The 17138-nt window shown below is 38.7% G+C and overlaps 1 protein-coding gene across 1 annotated transcript; it reads left to right on the top strand.

The window, feature by feature from the left end:
- The first annotated feature begins 4950 nt into the window (after window positions 1-4950).
- On the top strand, window positions 4951-9830 carry Dmrta1 (DMRT like family A1). Its single transcript, XM_042692926.1, has 2 exons — window positions 4951-5590; window positions 8983-9830. Exons 1-2 carry the CDS (start codon window positions 4951-4953, stop codon window positions 9828-9830), a joined length of 1488 nt encoding a protein of 495 aa, XP_042548860.1.
- The last annotated feature ends 7308 nt before the right edge of the window (window positions 9831-17138 follow it).

The following is a 17138-nucleotide window of genomic DNA, read 5'->3' as shown; positions in this document are numbered from 1 at the left end:
CAGCACCCGGCTTAATTTCTTTATAGTAGCTTTTTCAGGGTATAATTGACAAGTTGAGAAGTATACACACTTTATTGAATAATTCAACTGAGTCTTGGTATACATGTGTACAAGTACAACCATTACCATAGTCAAAACATTTTCATCTGATTTTCTGTCAACCATCCTGTCCGCCTGCAACTTGTCCCAGGGAACCACTAATGGTCAGCCTTCTGCTGTTAGATTTCTAGAATTTTATATGCATTTAAACCACATAATGTACATTCCTTTCCTTTACTCATTTATCTCAGCATAACTACTTTTAAGCTCATTATGTTGCAACATGTATCTGTAGTACTTTTTATTTTTATTTATTTTTTCTGTCAGTCATGGGGCCTACACTCTGGGCCTGGGCTCTCTCCCTCATGGGCTCTCTCCCTCAGCTCTTTAGCTCAAGGTTAGTGCTCTACCACTTGAGCCACAGTACCACTTCCGGCTTTTTTCTTTTTTCTTTATGTGGTGCTGAGGAATCGAACCCAGGGCCTCATGCATGCAAGGCAAGTGCTCTACCACTGAGCCACTTTCCCAGCCCATTGGTCGACATCTTAATGTTTCTTCTTTACAGCTATACAAACAATTGTACTGTATTATGAAATTTTGTGCCTTTATGTGGGCATTTGCTTTATGTCTTCTGGAGCAAATACTCAGGAGTAGCATGGCTACATTATATGGCAGTAATTTTTCTTGTTATTTGGTAGTTGTACAAAGAGGTTACAATTCCATAAGTCAGGTTATGAGTACAATACATTTTGGTCAAAGTCACCCCTTTCATCATTCTCCTCGCTTTTCCCCTCCCATCCCTATCCTCATTACCTATATCAATTTACACATAATGTGTACACTGAATATGCCATTCAAGGTGATGAGAGCACATTGCATTACTACCAACAGTAAACAAGCGTTCCAGCTGCTCTACATTCTTCTTTTTTTGTGTTTTTTTTTGTTTTGTTGTTGGTCATGGGGCCTTAACTCTGGGCCTAGCCTTTGTCCCTGAACTCTTCAGCTCAAGGCGAGTGCTCTACCACTTGAGCTGCAGTGCCACTTCTGGTTTTCTGGTGGTTAATTGGAGATAAGAGTATTATGGACTTTAGTGCCTGGTCTGGCTTTGAACAGCGATCCTCAGATCTCAGCCTCCCGAGATCTCAGGATCCCCAGCTAGGATTACAGGTGTGAGCCACCCAGCTGCTCTACATTTTTGACAATACTTGGTCAATACTTTTGGTGTTATTTAGCTATTGCAGTTAATACATAGTGATACTTCTTGGTAGGTTTAATTTGTATTTACATCATGACTGATGTTGTTCAGCATTTAGTCTTTTATTTTTGATCCATATATTTGTTTGTGCTGACATGTTTATTTGTTTTCCATTGAGTCTTAAGAATTCTTTATGTTCTATACATGTTATAATAAATCCAATAGATAGTTATTACTGTTATTTATTATTATTAGAGTAGATATTCATTATTATTATATTACTATGTTCTCAGTCTCACTTTACATCCTTAACATTATTTTTGTAAAGGGGCACTATTTAATTTTGATGATCTGTTCTTTTTATAGGATATACTGTGGTGGTGTGCATAAGAAATCTTTGCTTAACCTTAGACCACAAAAGTGTTCTATGCTTCATGATATTATATGTTATTTAGAGACATTTAAGCCTGTGATTTATTTTGAACCATTTTTTTGGTTATGCATAGAGATGTCCAATTGTTCTAGCAAAATTTTTGACGGGAAAAAAACTATCACATCTCTGCTGAAAAACTCTTTGCACGTTGTGCATTTATTTTTTGTATGTGTAGGTTTGTTTCTAAATTCTCAATTCTGTCACATTGGTTGACTTTTCTTCATTTTCATGATTATTACACTGGTTTGTTAACAGAAGTTTATAATAATTCTTAAAATTAAGTAATTTTTGCCTTGTCACTTTTTAATGAATTTATTTTTGGCTACTATAAGGTTGTATGTTGCATGTCTATATGAATTTCTTGTTAGAGTTGACAATTTGGCCAAAAAAAGGACTTTTGGAATTTTAGTTTTGAAAATTACATTGAACTTTAGACTAATTTAGACTAGTTTAGACTGGTTTAGACTAATTGCCATCTCAACAAAGTTGGTTTAGTCACCAGTGAACACAATGCATATTTCCTTTTGATGATTTCTGTTAGCCAGGTTTAAAGTTTTTCACAATAATTAAATCCAACTAAGTATTACATAGGTGGAATTCTATTAAGAGTGGATTTACTTCCTAATTCAATTAATAATTGCATTTTATTTCAATTTATTTCAATTCAACAAATTCATATGTTGGATCTTACATCTTTACAAACTTGAAAACCCATTTTGTTTTAGTAGTTTCATTTGCAAATTTCATCATTTTAAACATATGTGGTTATGCCACTTACAGATGAAAGATAATTGTACATAGTCTATTCCAATCTGTATGTCTTTATCTTGCCTGATTGCATTGGCAGTTCAATGTTGATTTGAGATAGCGTGAGTATCTTGTATTGATCCTAATTTTAGGGAAAAAAACTTCTTTAAAATTTAATAATTATCATGGTGTTGGCTGTGGATTAAGGAAGTTACATGCTTTCATCAAGTTGAGTTTTTCCTTTAAGTATTCAGAAGGGCTTAAAAAGAACCTTATTTTTTCCCTGGGCAATACATTTTTACTTGTGTGATTCACATAACATTAAAAACTCATTTCTCATATAGTGAATGTGAGTTCCATAGGTAAAGCTATATTTTTTTGAAAATGTGAAAAAGATTGGGCATTATATGGACTTCAGAGGAGTTAGGAGTTTGGGTGCTAACTCTGAATCTTTATTTTATGTACTTGCCGTGTTGAGAATGTACAAGTCACATCAAAAAGAATCAGCCTAGATGCCTCATCTTTAGAGAGTTCCCGAGGATAGTCCCATGCATTTAGCAGACCTCTGTAATAGGGTGTTTGTGTAGGAGGATGATAGGGATTGTTTGTAGTAGGCAAGCAGAATTCCCAGATTGCTTAGAAATGTCTGTCCTGGATGTGGATCTCATGGAATGATAAAAACATCCTGATATTTGCTTGCCATGCTAAGATATAAATTTCCCTTTAAGGCAGTAGGGTACTAATCTTAAATAGGTATTCTCTGTTTCTTTTTTGGTGGGTCATGGGGCTTGAACCCTGAGCCTGGGCACTGTCCCTCAGCTCTTCAGCTTAAGGTTCTTAGTGCTCTATCACTTGAGCCACAGCGCCACTTCCCGTTTTCTGGTGGTTAATTGGAGGTAAGACTCTCATGGATTTTCCTGCCTGGGCTGGCTTTGAACTCTGTTCCTCAGATCTCATCCTCCTGAATTAGTTAGCTTTACAGGCCTGAGCACAGGCGCCCGCCTTCTCCCTTTCATTAAGAAGAAACCACTGAATTTTCTGCCTCAAATACTCTTTTGGTTTAAAAGCAACTTAATATGTTCCTACAATTGAGGGCATTAAAATGCATTTTCTGACAGCATATATAAAGAATGGTCAAAAAGACCTTCCCTAATACTTTACAATAGAAGTGTCAGGAGTTTTGAAGCAGTGATCATAATTACTGCCTCTAAATACAGTTCCAGGGAACAGCTTCATAATGCTTTGAAGCAGCGCTATTTCCAAACCGAACACTTGGTCCCCATGTCATAAATCCCAACTGGGAATCAACTCCCTTAAGTAGGCCCTGTTCTGATGCAGTCCCTAAAACCATTCTAAATCACACCTCTTTCCCACGGAGAGAACTACCTTGCTGTCTTCCAAGCTGTGCTTTCTCACTAACTTTGCCTAGTTGACGTCTTGGGAGACTGGGAGATTCTTGGGAGACTGGGAGACTTGAGAAACTGAGTCACAGAGTCTCCAAGAAAAAGAGAACTCAAAATCCAGATCTTCCTACTTGCGTAGGAAAGCGTGGAATTGGACAATGAACTTCAAAAGTTAAACTTGGGAGAAAAACGAAGAGAATGCAAAGACAATAAAATGTTTTTTGAATCAGCTCTACACAAGAAGTTTTTCTTTGTTGGTTTTCATGTACTATGTGAACTTTTCTTTGTTTCTTTTGTATGTCCTTCCTCCTATGGTATATCCCTATTGTCACTGTACTTGATATTGGTACCTTGCATCTTGTGTACATGTTTTCTAATTTGGGGTGGGGAAGGGGAATAACAAAACCCTGAAACAAGGACACAGGATGACCCATTGCAACAATGATACTCACAAGATACAATGTTGGAAATGGACTTTATAATTTGGGGGGGGGAGGGGGAGAGGGGCAGGGCAGGGGGATGGAGTGGCGAGGTGGGGAGGGGAGGGATAGTGGAAGAAAAACAAAGGAGGGGGTAACAATGCCCGTGTACTCATTACCTTACTGATGTAACCTCCCTGTACAGCATCTTTACAAGAAAATAACATTTAAATTTTAAAAACTTACATGTTGAAGAACTTTTGGGAAAGCAAGTGGGATGGATCGCGTTGTATGGTGTGTGTGTGTGTGTGTGTGTGTGTGTGTGTGTGTGTGTAGGTAACCGACTTTACCTCTTCAGAAGACAGTCTCCGGGGGCTCCCATCGCCCCTCCTTTCAGCAGGCCCCCACTCTCCGCCCCGGTGCGTCCCCCATCCCCACCCCCTGGCTTCGGCCGGAGGCCCCCGCGGAGCGGGTGGGCGGGGCCGCCTCTCCCCGGGCAGTGGTTGCGCGCTGGCCCCAGCCGCGGTGCGCTCCTTGTGCACAGCGGCGTCGGGGAGACTCCTGGGACAGCTGCGCCTCTCGAGCTCCGCGACGCCATCGCCGCCACCCACAACTCCGAACAGGAAGAGTTTAAACTTGTGATCCTCCCGCCCTCCCCCCCAACCTGGTTAGCGGGGGGACAGTCACTACTCTCAGCAGAAACTCCTTGGCGGGATGGAGCCGCCGCGGTGCAGCAGCGGGGATCCCAGCGCGAGCAGCCGCGCCCCCCGGACCCCGAGGCTGCTCGAGGCGGCGGCGGCGGCGGCGGCACCTTTGCCCGCATCACCTGTGGTGCCCGTGCCCTCGGGGATCCCGGTTCCTCCAGCTTTCTTGCGAACCCCCAATCTTTTCCTACGAGCCACCTCTGCCTCGGGAAGCGGCGGCTGCTCCCCGGCCGCCGCGGGGCTGGACAAGGGGATGGGCGCGGTGGGCTGCGGGTACCCCAGGACGCCCAAATGCGCGCGCTGCCGCAACCACGGCGTGGTGTCGGCGCTCAAGGGCCACAAGCGCTTCTGCCGCTGGCGGGACTGCGCGTGTGCCAAGTGCACCCTGATCGCCGAGCGCCAGCGCGTCATGGCCGCCCAGGTGGCCCTGCGTCGCCAACAGGCGCAGGAAGAGAGCGAAGGGCGAGGGCTGCAGAGGCTCCTGTACCCGGGGCCCTCCGCGACCCGGGGTCCCGCCTCCGGAGGCAGCGTCCGCTGCGAGGCTCCGCAGGCCGCGGCTGCGCTGGGCCTGCGGGCGTGGAGACAGGCGCAGAATCTGGCGATCCCCACTTTCCAGGTTTTCCAGCAAGAAGACGCGGAGCCCGAGCGCGGTGAGTGGGTGTATTCCGGGGAGTGTGGCGTTTGGAGGGAGGAAAAAAAGTCTTTAAAAGGCCGAACGGCGCCCCAGGGTGGGGGTGGGGTGGGAGAGGAAAAGTGCTTCAGAGGGGTGGGAAATGCTTGGGGATGTGGGTGAGTGTGGGTGTGAAGGGACCTGCTGCCATCTCCACGCATATGCTTTCTGCTGGTTCCCTCAGATGATAGGAAAACACGAGGGAAAAGTAAGCTTGAGCCAGATAACAACTAAGCCATTGGCCCCAGCACCTTCCCCCCCGCACCCCTGCCCCCCGCTGGCTTTGACAGGGGCCCGAGTTGCCCTTAGAGCCGGGCTCGCCTCAGAAAGCTTAGCGAGAGGCGCTGGCTTGTGAGCGCACTGGACATCGTTCCCAGTTATAAAAGTGACTGCCCGGATTTTGTGTGGGAAATTAATTGGTTGGTGGAGGAAAAAAAAAAATGCAGTTCTTTACTTCTGTGGCCGAACTTTTGGTGCCTTAGGAGAGAAGATTTGTGAAGCCCTTGGCAAGAAGTTAAATGTTTAACCTATAAGGTAGCATATCCAAGAAGTTTTATTGAACGTTTTCCTCTTATTTATTGACTCCGTATTCACTGGCATATTAATCTCATCTGCATTTTTACCAAGTTATGGCCAATGAGTTATTCTTGCTAATGTGAACCCCGAGAGTCCCCAAAAGTCTTCTTGTGAGTTTCACAAACCCTACCAACCCTGAAAATGTCATGTCAGTCTGTTTTGGAAGCATCCCAATCAGGTTGTTTCATACAAAGCCTATGAAAAGGATTTGATAAACTATTAATTGGAAACACTTCTTAAATCGTGAAAGTTGCAAAACTCAATAAATGACAGGATGTACTTTGGAAAATGAACATCTCTATTGAAATATGGCTGATCATTCTGTGTACACTTGGTTGAACATTTCACACACGTCCTGTATTTCAGTAGGTAAATACATCTCATGAAAGATCAAGGAAGGCTGATGAGAAAGATCACTAAAAAGAGAAATAGTGAAAGCCAAGTAATGTTAACATTCCTCAAACTAAACTGATGGGCAGAGCTGGCTGATGCCACTGGTTGGGGTACCAAAATATTGTGTTTTATAGGGATTATATGACTATATTTGGCCTCAATTGACAAACTCCCATGGAGGAGGGTCAACTTAACTCTCTAAACTGAGTACCTATTCTTACACCTATTCATGAACTGCAGTAAAATATTCTGCTTAATTCATTCATTTATTAGACTAAGACCAACAATGATTCAGAAGTGAATAAGATTTTCCTATCAAAACAGCCTTATTTATTTATATAAAAAGACTGTCTATCTGTAACTACAATAAAAGACATTGGAAGAGGTAAAGCAGGAAATAGAAGTTGAAAAGACAAAGGTGAAATAAATGTTATCTTAGTATTTTAAAGGCATTTTAATTTTAAAATAGCTTATACAATCAACATTTTTTGCATATAGTTGTACTATGAATACAAAAGACATTATTGCTTTTATGCATAAATTGCTGTGGAGAGGAAGTTTTGGTATTTATAAGTAAAATGGAAGGGAGTCCTATGCCAAGCATTTTCCACTTGGCTGACTTCATTTGGAAAGTTATTGTATCATTCAAAGTTGAAAACAGCAGAGTCTTTATAATCTTGCAGTAGCTACATTCTTTCTTCATATCTCTGGTACAACAACAACATTTCTGACCCTCAATAGACTGAATTGTATACACTTATTTTATCTTTAAAGATAAAATAGACTTTTGTTTGGAATGAAGGACCACTCCTTAAGATAACTGGAGAAAAATGCAAGAGTGCTATAAATCTCATGGTTGTGGATCATTGTTTTAGGTAGTAGTTATTTTCATTTATTCATGACCTTTGTAGACAAAGAAAGTCATACAAAGTACTCTGAGCTACCCCTTTGGATGATTTCCTCTTCCAAGGATAAAATGTATTTGTAGAGTAAGAGGAAATACAAACCCAAACAAAGTCATTTATGAGTGTGTACTTTATTATTGTTTTCCTGGTGTTCACTTGGCGAAAGAAAGGAAACATTCTTTATTTATAGGCTTAACACACTAAAATAGAAAAGTCAGATTTTTTTTACACATAAAAATACTTTCAGAAAATTTCCCATAATGTTAGGGGAGAGGTGTGATTTGAAGCAAATTAATACTTTGTTTTTGTTACAAGACACAGAGTATCCATAGAGATCTTAACAGAGAAGTTCATAGTTTTCTTTTAGAAACAATTTGATTTAAAACTCTTTATTTTACATTATATTTTTATTATCTTTAAGGTAGTTGTGCAAAAGAGTTATCATTCAACATGTTAGTTGTGAGTGCAACACGTCTTGATCAATATTTCTCCTTTCACTGTAAAACTCTTTTCTTAATATTTCTAGGATATGAGAAGGAAAACAGCATATTTTACAAGGGATTATGAAAAATTCCAAGTCTTTATCATTTTCCACATGAAACGAAATATGCAAACCTATTATGATGTGAGACTGGTACAGAAGGAGTCACTGCTGACTTCAAATTTAAAATGAAAATGAACACATTTTTTTCTACATCATTTCAATGGTGTAATTGGAACTTGAAATGTGAGCACAAAATATGGATTAGTGAAAATTAGCATTAGTTACTAACTAGAATATTTAACGAATGTAAGCAAGATTCTTCTTTTTTATTTTATTTTTATTTATTTTTATTTTTTATGATTTTTGTCGGTCGTGGGGCCTGAACTCTGGGCATAGGTGCTGTCCCTCAGCTCTTCAGCTCAAGGCTAGCACTCTACCACTTGAGCCACAGTGCCACTTCCATTTTTTTCTGCTTATGTGGTGCTGAGGAACCGAACCCAGGGCCTCATGCATGCAAGGCAAGCACTCTACCACTGAGCCACCTTCCCAGCCCTTTTTATTTTGATTTATGATCTAATCCTAACTCTTTTACTTACTCCTTTTGACATATTACTATGGAAAGATAACAACCTTTTTTATGTAACAAAACTTGGCAGACATTTAGGCAAATACTAAACTGCCAAGGTGAGGCAAGTGTGCAGTGTGTGATGTTGTGGTCACATTGGTGACATCAATACTTGTGGGTAACACCAGGTTCTGATTTCCTAAATACGACTTGCATTTACATGTGGCTTGTCTTTTGATCCTGAAATGATATAAGAAACAGCATTTTCCCGCTCTTCCAGCACAGGTAAATTTGGAATGATCTTTATGCTTGAGTTATTTATTAAAATGTTTTTAGCACATATAAATATTACTAATATATTTTGAGTAGATGGCTATTTTTGAATGGTCAATACCAGGTTCTGGCAACACCATTCCTATGTTTGATTCCTTTTTCTTTTCTTTCTGCAGAACAAAAAGAGAGCAAATATGACTCATGTCAGAGTGAACAAGAAGATCCCATCCCCAACACACGTCAACTTTCTGTGAGATCATCGCCTCAGTCTAAAGGCATCACTGGGAAACAAAGTATCAGTCCATCTATTTCAGAGCACTCAAACATTCATGGTAGCATTCTGTCTCCTTGTCCAGGGGACCAATCAGGAGGAGAAGACAGCCCTAGGTCCTTATCATCCTCCGATCTGGAGTCAGGAACTGAAAGTGAGTGGGCCAGAGACTGCTTTGCTACCAGAGCCAGCCTTTCCACAGGGTCCTCAAGATCAAGAGACCCTCTTGGTATTCTTACCAAGATTTTCCCGAGTTACAAACGCAGCCGGCTAGAAGGCATCCTACAATTTTGCAAAGGAGATGTAGTCCAAGCCATTGAGCAGGTCTTGAATGGGAAAGAACACAAGCCAGATACCAGGTATCTGCCATTCTCAGGAGATTTGGAAAATACAACTTTTCAAAGAGCTTCAAATTTTAGTCTAGCTGGAATTGGTTTTGGACCTGTAGGTAACAAATCAGCTTTCTCTCCTCTTCAGTCTACTTCAGCTTCTTACCGAGCTGATTCAGGTCTCTACAGCTTAAGTCCTAGACTAGCTTTTAGTCCATTGCGACTGGCATATTCTTCTCCTGGCCGAGGCCTATCTGGTTTTATGTCTCCCTACCTAACACCTGGGTTGGTTCCAGCGGTGCCTTTCCGGCCAGCTTTGGATTATGCCTTCTCGGGAATGATCAGAGATACTTCCTACCTTCCCAGTAAAAACACAATAACTAGTGGTAGGCTGTATTTCAGACCCAATCAGGACAGTCTGTAATGGATCTACCTATTCTCTTGTTTCAGAATATTTCCAGATTTATTGCAATACAAGCACACTAGGCCTTAAAAGAATACTGTATTTTGGGCAGCAATGTAATAGACTTTAGATTTGAAGACTTCTTTAGCATTAATTAAACACAAGTATTTGAACATTGTCCGTGCCTTGACTAAAGCTGTTTCAATGATTTTTTCTCTTGAATTTTTATTTGTATAGTTGCTGTTTTAAAACCATACTTGTTTTTATTGTATTGAAAGGTTGTTTATTGTAAAATGCTTATATTGTAAAATGCAATTACAAAGAGCAATCTAGTATAATATAAAAATGAAGGGGCAGACTTTTAAAAGTTGATTTAATTCTAAGTAATTATTATTCTAAAACTATTGCTTCTTTTTGTTCTGTATTCACAGAACATTCAAAAGTCAAAAAATTTAAGATACATTTTATTTGCAGATAAATCAGTAGTAAGGTAGAAAATTTTAATGTGACTTCATTGTTTTTTAGGATGTCTTTTTTTCCTCTTGCTACCATTTATAATTTTTAAAAAGTGCAAAGAAAATGTTAGTTAATTTTTTGTTACACTAAAGCCTATTAAATAAATTAAATGAAAGTTCGCCATCTTCTGTCCACTATCACTAACTGCAATTTAGTTCTACATAGTGAGTTAGAAACACATGATTTCTTAAGTAGTGTAAGTTAACAAATTTGAGAATAACAAATTTGGATTATCCTAAAATAAACTTTTCATAATGTAGACTGAGTTTCTGTTTCTATTGTGGATACTTATTTTATTCCTTGTGCTTATGTTTGTATACAGGGAGTATCTCTTTCCATTCCTTTGAGGTAAAAATAGGGCATCCATTCTCAAAGGTAAAAATAATTTTATTCAGAAAAGTACACTAGCTGCCCATAAAAAGTGTTGAGTGCATCTCTAGAGATACTGTTTAATCTATTGGGGAGAAATATAAAACATTCAAAGGGATAGAATTGCTATTAAAACTTAGAGGTATTCTTGAGTTTTTAAAAATATTTTTTTTCTCCACCTGCTGCATTTGAAAACTATTTAGCTATTTATTTCAGTCAGTAGAAAGGTCCCTAAGAAGCTGCTTACAATACAAATTTGTGAAGTTTTCTTAATATGTTATTGTTTTTCTAAAAGACAAGGATTTCATTGTTCTTGTTAGGATTAAATGATAACTAGCTGTGTATGAATTACAGCTATTTTTCACAATTTGCAAAGCATAATCCACTAAATATATCTTGAATAATATGTGCATGTGTATCTTTTCTATGAAGCCAATAAGAATATACTTCTATAGCATATTTTTTTAAGATTTTTCTATAGCATATTTTACCAGAAAATATCAAACTGCTGATGCTGATTTAGGATACAAATGTGTTTAATAATTATGCATTGATTTTAATGCTGTATATCAAAGCTCCTGTAAAATTTTGATGTACTTAGTATTCTTACATTGTCAAAAAAGCTTACAGATTCTGAGCCCAAGTATAATACTTGGAAACTAGTTGATATTTAATTAGCACCTACCAAGTGCAGAAATTATTTTGATTATAGTTTTTCTGAGTCTGATAAAAGAGCTGCACAAAATGGCCTGCAGACACACTGTTTTGCACAAAATTTCAAGATTTCTTCTGCTAAATGCTGTTTTGATTATAATCGTTGGCAGTTCTTAAGTTGATTCTATTGCATTAATGAGTTTATTGAATTATACTTTTTGAAATGCCTTGGATCCTGTAGAGGACATCAAATGAGAAATATTGTTCCCTACAGAAAGTTAAATGATAGAAATTGGATTAAAAGTATAGTATTTTCCACTTACTGGATTTCTTGATCGTGTGCATATTTCCATGGGAGAAATTGATTGCTTTTGAACTGAGAGCAGTCATTTGGGGCAGTATTCAAAATCTTAAGTTTTAAATGAATCTACATGATGCTCAGTACAGTGCATACCCTTGATAGTACTTTTAGGACTTGATCTTATAGAAAAGGTCATTACTCTATCTGATAGATAGAATATACACAAGTTGAGGCACAGCAGCTTCATAGATGAGTCATCAAGAAGTGGAGATTTTTAACTTTGGTAATTTCAGATTATTTGGTGTGAGGGTTAGAATTCATTCTTTTTTTGTCTTTTACAGTGTAGCGTAGTGTCCAACGCATAATAGGTGACATAATACTTTTTCACAGATTGAATGAAGTAAAGGTAAGTATTAGATGAAGAATTTGTTCAGTCATTGGGTGTTTTTAACCACGTGCTTTGTCCCATGCATTAAGCCAGATGCAAAAATTGAGAGAACTATGAAAGAAAATTTAGTCATAGACTACTATGAGCCCGTATCACCATGAGAATGAAAACCAGTGAATTAATCACCAAGATGAGAACTATTGACAAGGCTGAGTTCTTTGTAATTAATTCCAATGAATGCTGCTGGAGGCATAAACTTCTAACCCTCCAATTTTGAGCAAAAAGGAAGAGGAGCTCTAAGACTTACCATATGACCAATTGAACTGGCCCTATTCCATACACTGTAGTGAGAATTTACACGTCAAAATCTCAATGGAGCGGGAATTCAAAAGAACCAAAGGAATAACATTTCACAGTTAGCAGCTGTCCAAAAGTAGAATGGTTGCCCTTAGTGATAATGCATTCTGTTCTCAATGAAAATATCCCATAGAAATATCAGAGACCTGATTGATAATTTTTATTGCTTCTTTAGTATTGAGATAGAATCATTCATGAGCTAATCAGAGAAAAGTAAATATCTGATAAATAAATGAGTAAGTTCCATTCTAGGACCATAAACATGGAAATACTCAGCTACCACTTGTCAATAATACAATAGTTTTGTTCATCAGAGCTTTTCCAATGTACTAGTCTGGGAGAAGGTAAAGAAGGAAGAAACACAGCATAGAGCTGATTTACAGGGATTCAGATGAGTAGAGGTTAGCAATAGCTATATGGTGGTAAGATACGATTTCTAACAAAACAGAAGGGCACTGAAAACAAACTGATATAATTTCTATGAAGCACACCCCAACTGTTCCTAGAAGGAAACACTTACTTTGGAATTGAAGAGGCCTACGATGGATTCACCAGTGGTATAACTTGGAAATATTGTATACCTTCTTTAGGTATTTGTTTCTTCTTAGTAAAACAAGGATAATCATATCTAACTTGCAAGAACCATAGAGGTAAAAGGTAGCTTACTAAACTGCAGAGGACAATAATGCTTATATACTGGGTGCTAGCTAAATAACTCTCACTGTTATTGCTTTGCATTAAGATGCTATCTTTGCCCCCTGGTGGTTTTCTCAACAAAGAGTACTGTAATTACATTTAATCCACTTACCTGGATGCGGAACTCAAGGGGCGGTGATTGCCAGGTGAACATCCAGGCTTAGTTCCAGACTTCCTGTTTGGTTTTGCATTACATAGGTGACCAATACTTTCATAACACATTACTGTATGTGTTTTGGATTCCTTTAAGGGCTTTGTGAAGAAAAAAAAAAGGAACAGTTCTGTGTTCATGTTCCTTTGTTGGTCAGAATTCAGTCAGGAAAACAGAATCCTTTATGACTATGTAAAAATACGGAGTTACAAAAACTCAACACAAAGGAGGAGCTGGGTAGTGAAGTTTCTGTCGAATAAAAACTGGCAGATGAGAGAGTGGCTACCTAATCTTCAAAAATTATTGAGAGGGTGGATAGTGGGAAATTGTTGGGTAGTCCAGTATGCCCTATCAGTTGTTCAGGTAGTGGAATGGTCTCTGGGGAACCAAGAAACCACAGAGCCACGTCTGTGGGCTAGAGGAGACCCCTGGTTGAGTGGCAATGACTTAAACAAGAGGAATGCTGAGATAGATGTTCAGTAAGGAAAAATGAAGCAGCCTGGAAATCACTTTGATGACTTCTGTCTCTCCTCTACTTGGGGAACACACACACACACACACACACACACACACACACACACACACACACATTTCTTCCAGGGCAGGCTGTTACTCTGAAGAATAGAGGGAAGGGGGTTCTGGGAAATACTATTCCTTGCTGTAGCCAAACTGGCTCAGCACATTCATGTACAGTGCAGTCTTTGTCAGTGTAACTTCCATACTCATTCATGTGTAAACCATGTTTCCTTACAAATAAGAAATAAGGCAAAAATACACCTAAAATGGATCCCACTACTGTTTGCATAAGAAACACCAGCTAGCCTTCTACCCCAAAGAGCATCCACAAAGTGATACTATCCATAGGTGGGTGCTGTTCATTTCTCTTTTCCCCAAACAAATCCACCCTTAGATAGATTGTAACTTTGGCTCTGAGATACAGTTAACCACTAGAGGAAATCTTTTGTTATTAGTGAAGGGAGAAAGTGCTATATGTTGATGTTCCCTGATTACAATGGCTCCATTTGATGACTTATTGGCTTCCCAGTAAGTGCAAGAGTGATACACATTCAGTTGAGGCTGAGGCTTAGATTTGGCTTCGTTTCCAGACTAGTGATTGGTGGTATGATCTGTTTTGGAATCTTTGGCAGTAAACTTTGCTCCCAGTCAGCCAGAAAACCACAGTAGTAAGCAAGTGATACTTGTAGAGCAGCTTTGTCAGGCTATGTTGTTTGGTAGACTATTATTAACCATATTCTTGATTTAATGTTATGTTCAGTTTACTTAGTCCTATTAAGATGTAGCTTCATGTGCGTTAAAGCATTTGTGTGTGTATGCATGCAGGCACATATACACAATTTAGAGTAAATAAATGAATAAATGAATGAATGATAAATAAAAAAGTCTCTTTGTTTGGTCAAAAGACCAAACATAGGTCCTTCATTCTGTCTGTTTTATAGTTTTCTTTTTCCCTAAAATTGTCTAAGGGAATTGTAGGTGCTTAGTGTTATAGGTGATCCAAATCTTCATTTTGAAGAGTCTGTGTCATAAATAGTCCTGTTTTTATTAGGTTTTTGTACTTTCCCATAAACTTTTACTACAAAATATTGAAGGTTAGATTTGAGTGAAAGTTCTAGTACAGATGGAATGTTCTAGAAGATGTCCTACATGTGGGCAATGCTGCCCTCTTAATCATTTTTGTTGTTTTTGTGGCATGTTTGTTGTTCTCATGTAGCTTGTGATAGTCTCAGATTCCAGTAAAATGTCCTATGGCCTTATGAAACTATTTTTCTTTTGAGAAGTAAGACTTACCAACTGAAAAAGTAAAAAAACAAAAAAATGTATAGAAAGGAAACATATGTATTACTGAAGTGAATCATTAGGATTGATACCAAAGACTTCCATATCTATCATCTGTTTCCCAAACGAATCAGTCTTGACTATGGAGCTCTACATATTTATAACGAGGAGCACATCTTATACCCAGGAAGATATCATTCTAACTTTATAAAAGGCTTTCATCAACTTCTGCCATAAATGAGACTTCCAATGGCTTCCACAAGACCAGCTGCTTCAGGATGAGAACATGAGCACACCAGTAAGTTACCCAAGTGTGAACTCAGTATCCTGTTTTATTTGTTGTAGAATGCATTATCTTTCAGAGTAATGCCCTATAGAATACTATGAAGCTGGTAAGCCCATGGATGGTGGTTTTAAGAGAAACATTAAGGATAGCAAAGGGAAAAACCACAGCAGACAATAGTGGGTTTTATTTTTTGAACCAGTAAAAACAAAGAGCTACTCCTTCAATGATGTAAACAATCCAGCACAATCAAGCTGCCACCAGGTGGCTGGTTGATTTCCTCAGGCAATGGTGCCATTTCAAGGGCTCTAACTTGGTCTTTGCTCTTCGCCAAATTGGGTCTAGCCAAATTGGACTTGGTGAATGGAAATCTATGCTGCTGAACTCATGTATAATCTCCATTTTCTGTCTCCATGATCATTTTCTCCATGAGCAAACTGCAATTATGAGGATTAAAAGAACTAGGCCACCTTATTCATAGGATTAGTGAGATGTTCCTCTTCATAAGTTGCTCTTCAGCAAGTACGTTACTGGACCCAAATATGTTCATTTTGGTGCACATTTGGAGGGGATTTTCCACACACCTTTTCTTGTTACTGATTTTTCCAGTCATAAAATTCCCTCCGCCCCATGCTGCTGTCGATCCAGCCAAACTGCCCTACGTTGCTCATGACTCATTCTAGACATATATATTTTATCCATCTCTCTTTCTAGACAAAATACCATCAACTGATCACCTTTCACTTCTTCCCTCATGACTGTCTTTCAAGGCCATATCTACAGTGCCTTACCTGTTTGCTTTGGGTAGTTCCAGTATAGTGTGTATAACCATCTGTTAAAAAAGTTCTCATTGTTCTTCCTAATTCTCTCTCATAGACAACTTCCCATAAAAGAGAAGATACAATGTGGCCAGTACAGAAACCAAAGGAATGTGTGCCACCTTTTAATGTAACTTACTTGTGACTTCCAAATACATCATGAAAAACAGATCAATTTCTCCCCTTAAAATGAGTACTGCTCCATAAATACTGGTGAGATAGACAATATCTGTTCATACTTAATGCCTCATAGTTTCCTGGTTTATACTAAGAATTATGACCATAAGTAGACTCTGTGAGGTGGAAGAAGCTCTTTTTTAAAAGTAGAAGAATTTTCAGCTGAAAATCTTCTTCAAAGTCCAAATAGGGTACAATGTGATTCATCTGTAAGTGCCTGCCAATGTTTTCTTTTAGGATCTTTAATTACCATAGATATTTAAAGCTCCAGATCATTTCTTCTTTTTCTCCTTTTTCAAAATTATTATTATAAACACGGTATACAGAAGAAAGCTCTAGATTTTTTTAAAGTTTTACATGCCTAAATGGAAAGACAGGTGGAATGATTGCTGGGCTCTGTGGTAAAATCCCCTTTCATTCTTGATTTGACTCAGAAATGAGAGTTTATTTGATTATTTGGTAAATGAGTTGAAGTGCTCAAGTCAGATATCTACTGCAATAAAAATTCAGAAATTCATTTCTTTTTTATATTGTTTTTTAATTGTGAAAATAATGTACAGAGGGGTTACAATTACATGGGCAAGGTAATGAGTACATTTCTTATCAAGCATTGTTGCCTCCTCCTTTGTTTCCCCTTACTATCCCCCCCCCCAAAGCTGTAAAGTTCATTTTTTGACATAGAGTCTTGTACATCTCATTGTTGGAATGGGTCCACCTGTATCCTTGTTTAAACAATTTGTTTTTTCCTTTTCCCTCCCCAAATTATACCAACATCAAATACAGTGAAAACAGGGGTTATACTGTGTGTGTGGGGGAACATAC

The sequence above is a fragment of the Dipodomys spectabilis genome, unplaced genomic scaffold (genome assembly GCF_019054845.1).
Source record: "Dipodomys spectabilis isolate Male_0828 unplaced genomic scaffold, ASM1905484v1 ptg000158l, whole genome shotgun sequence".
NCBI lineage: Eukaryota > Metazoa > Chordata > Mammalia > Rodentia > Heteromyidae > Dipodomys > Dipodomys spectabilis.
Note: the sequence above shows the minus strand (reverse complement) of the source record. Positions and strands in the feature narration are given on the sequence as shown.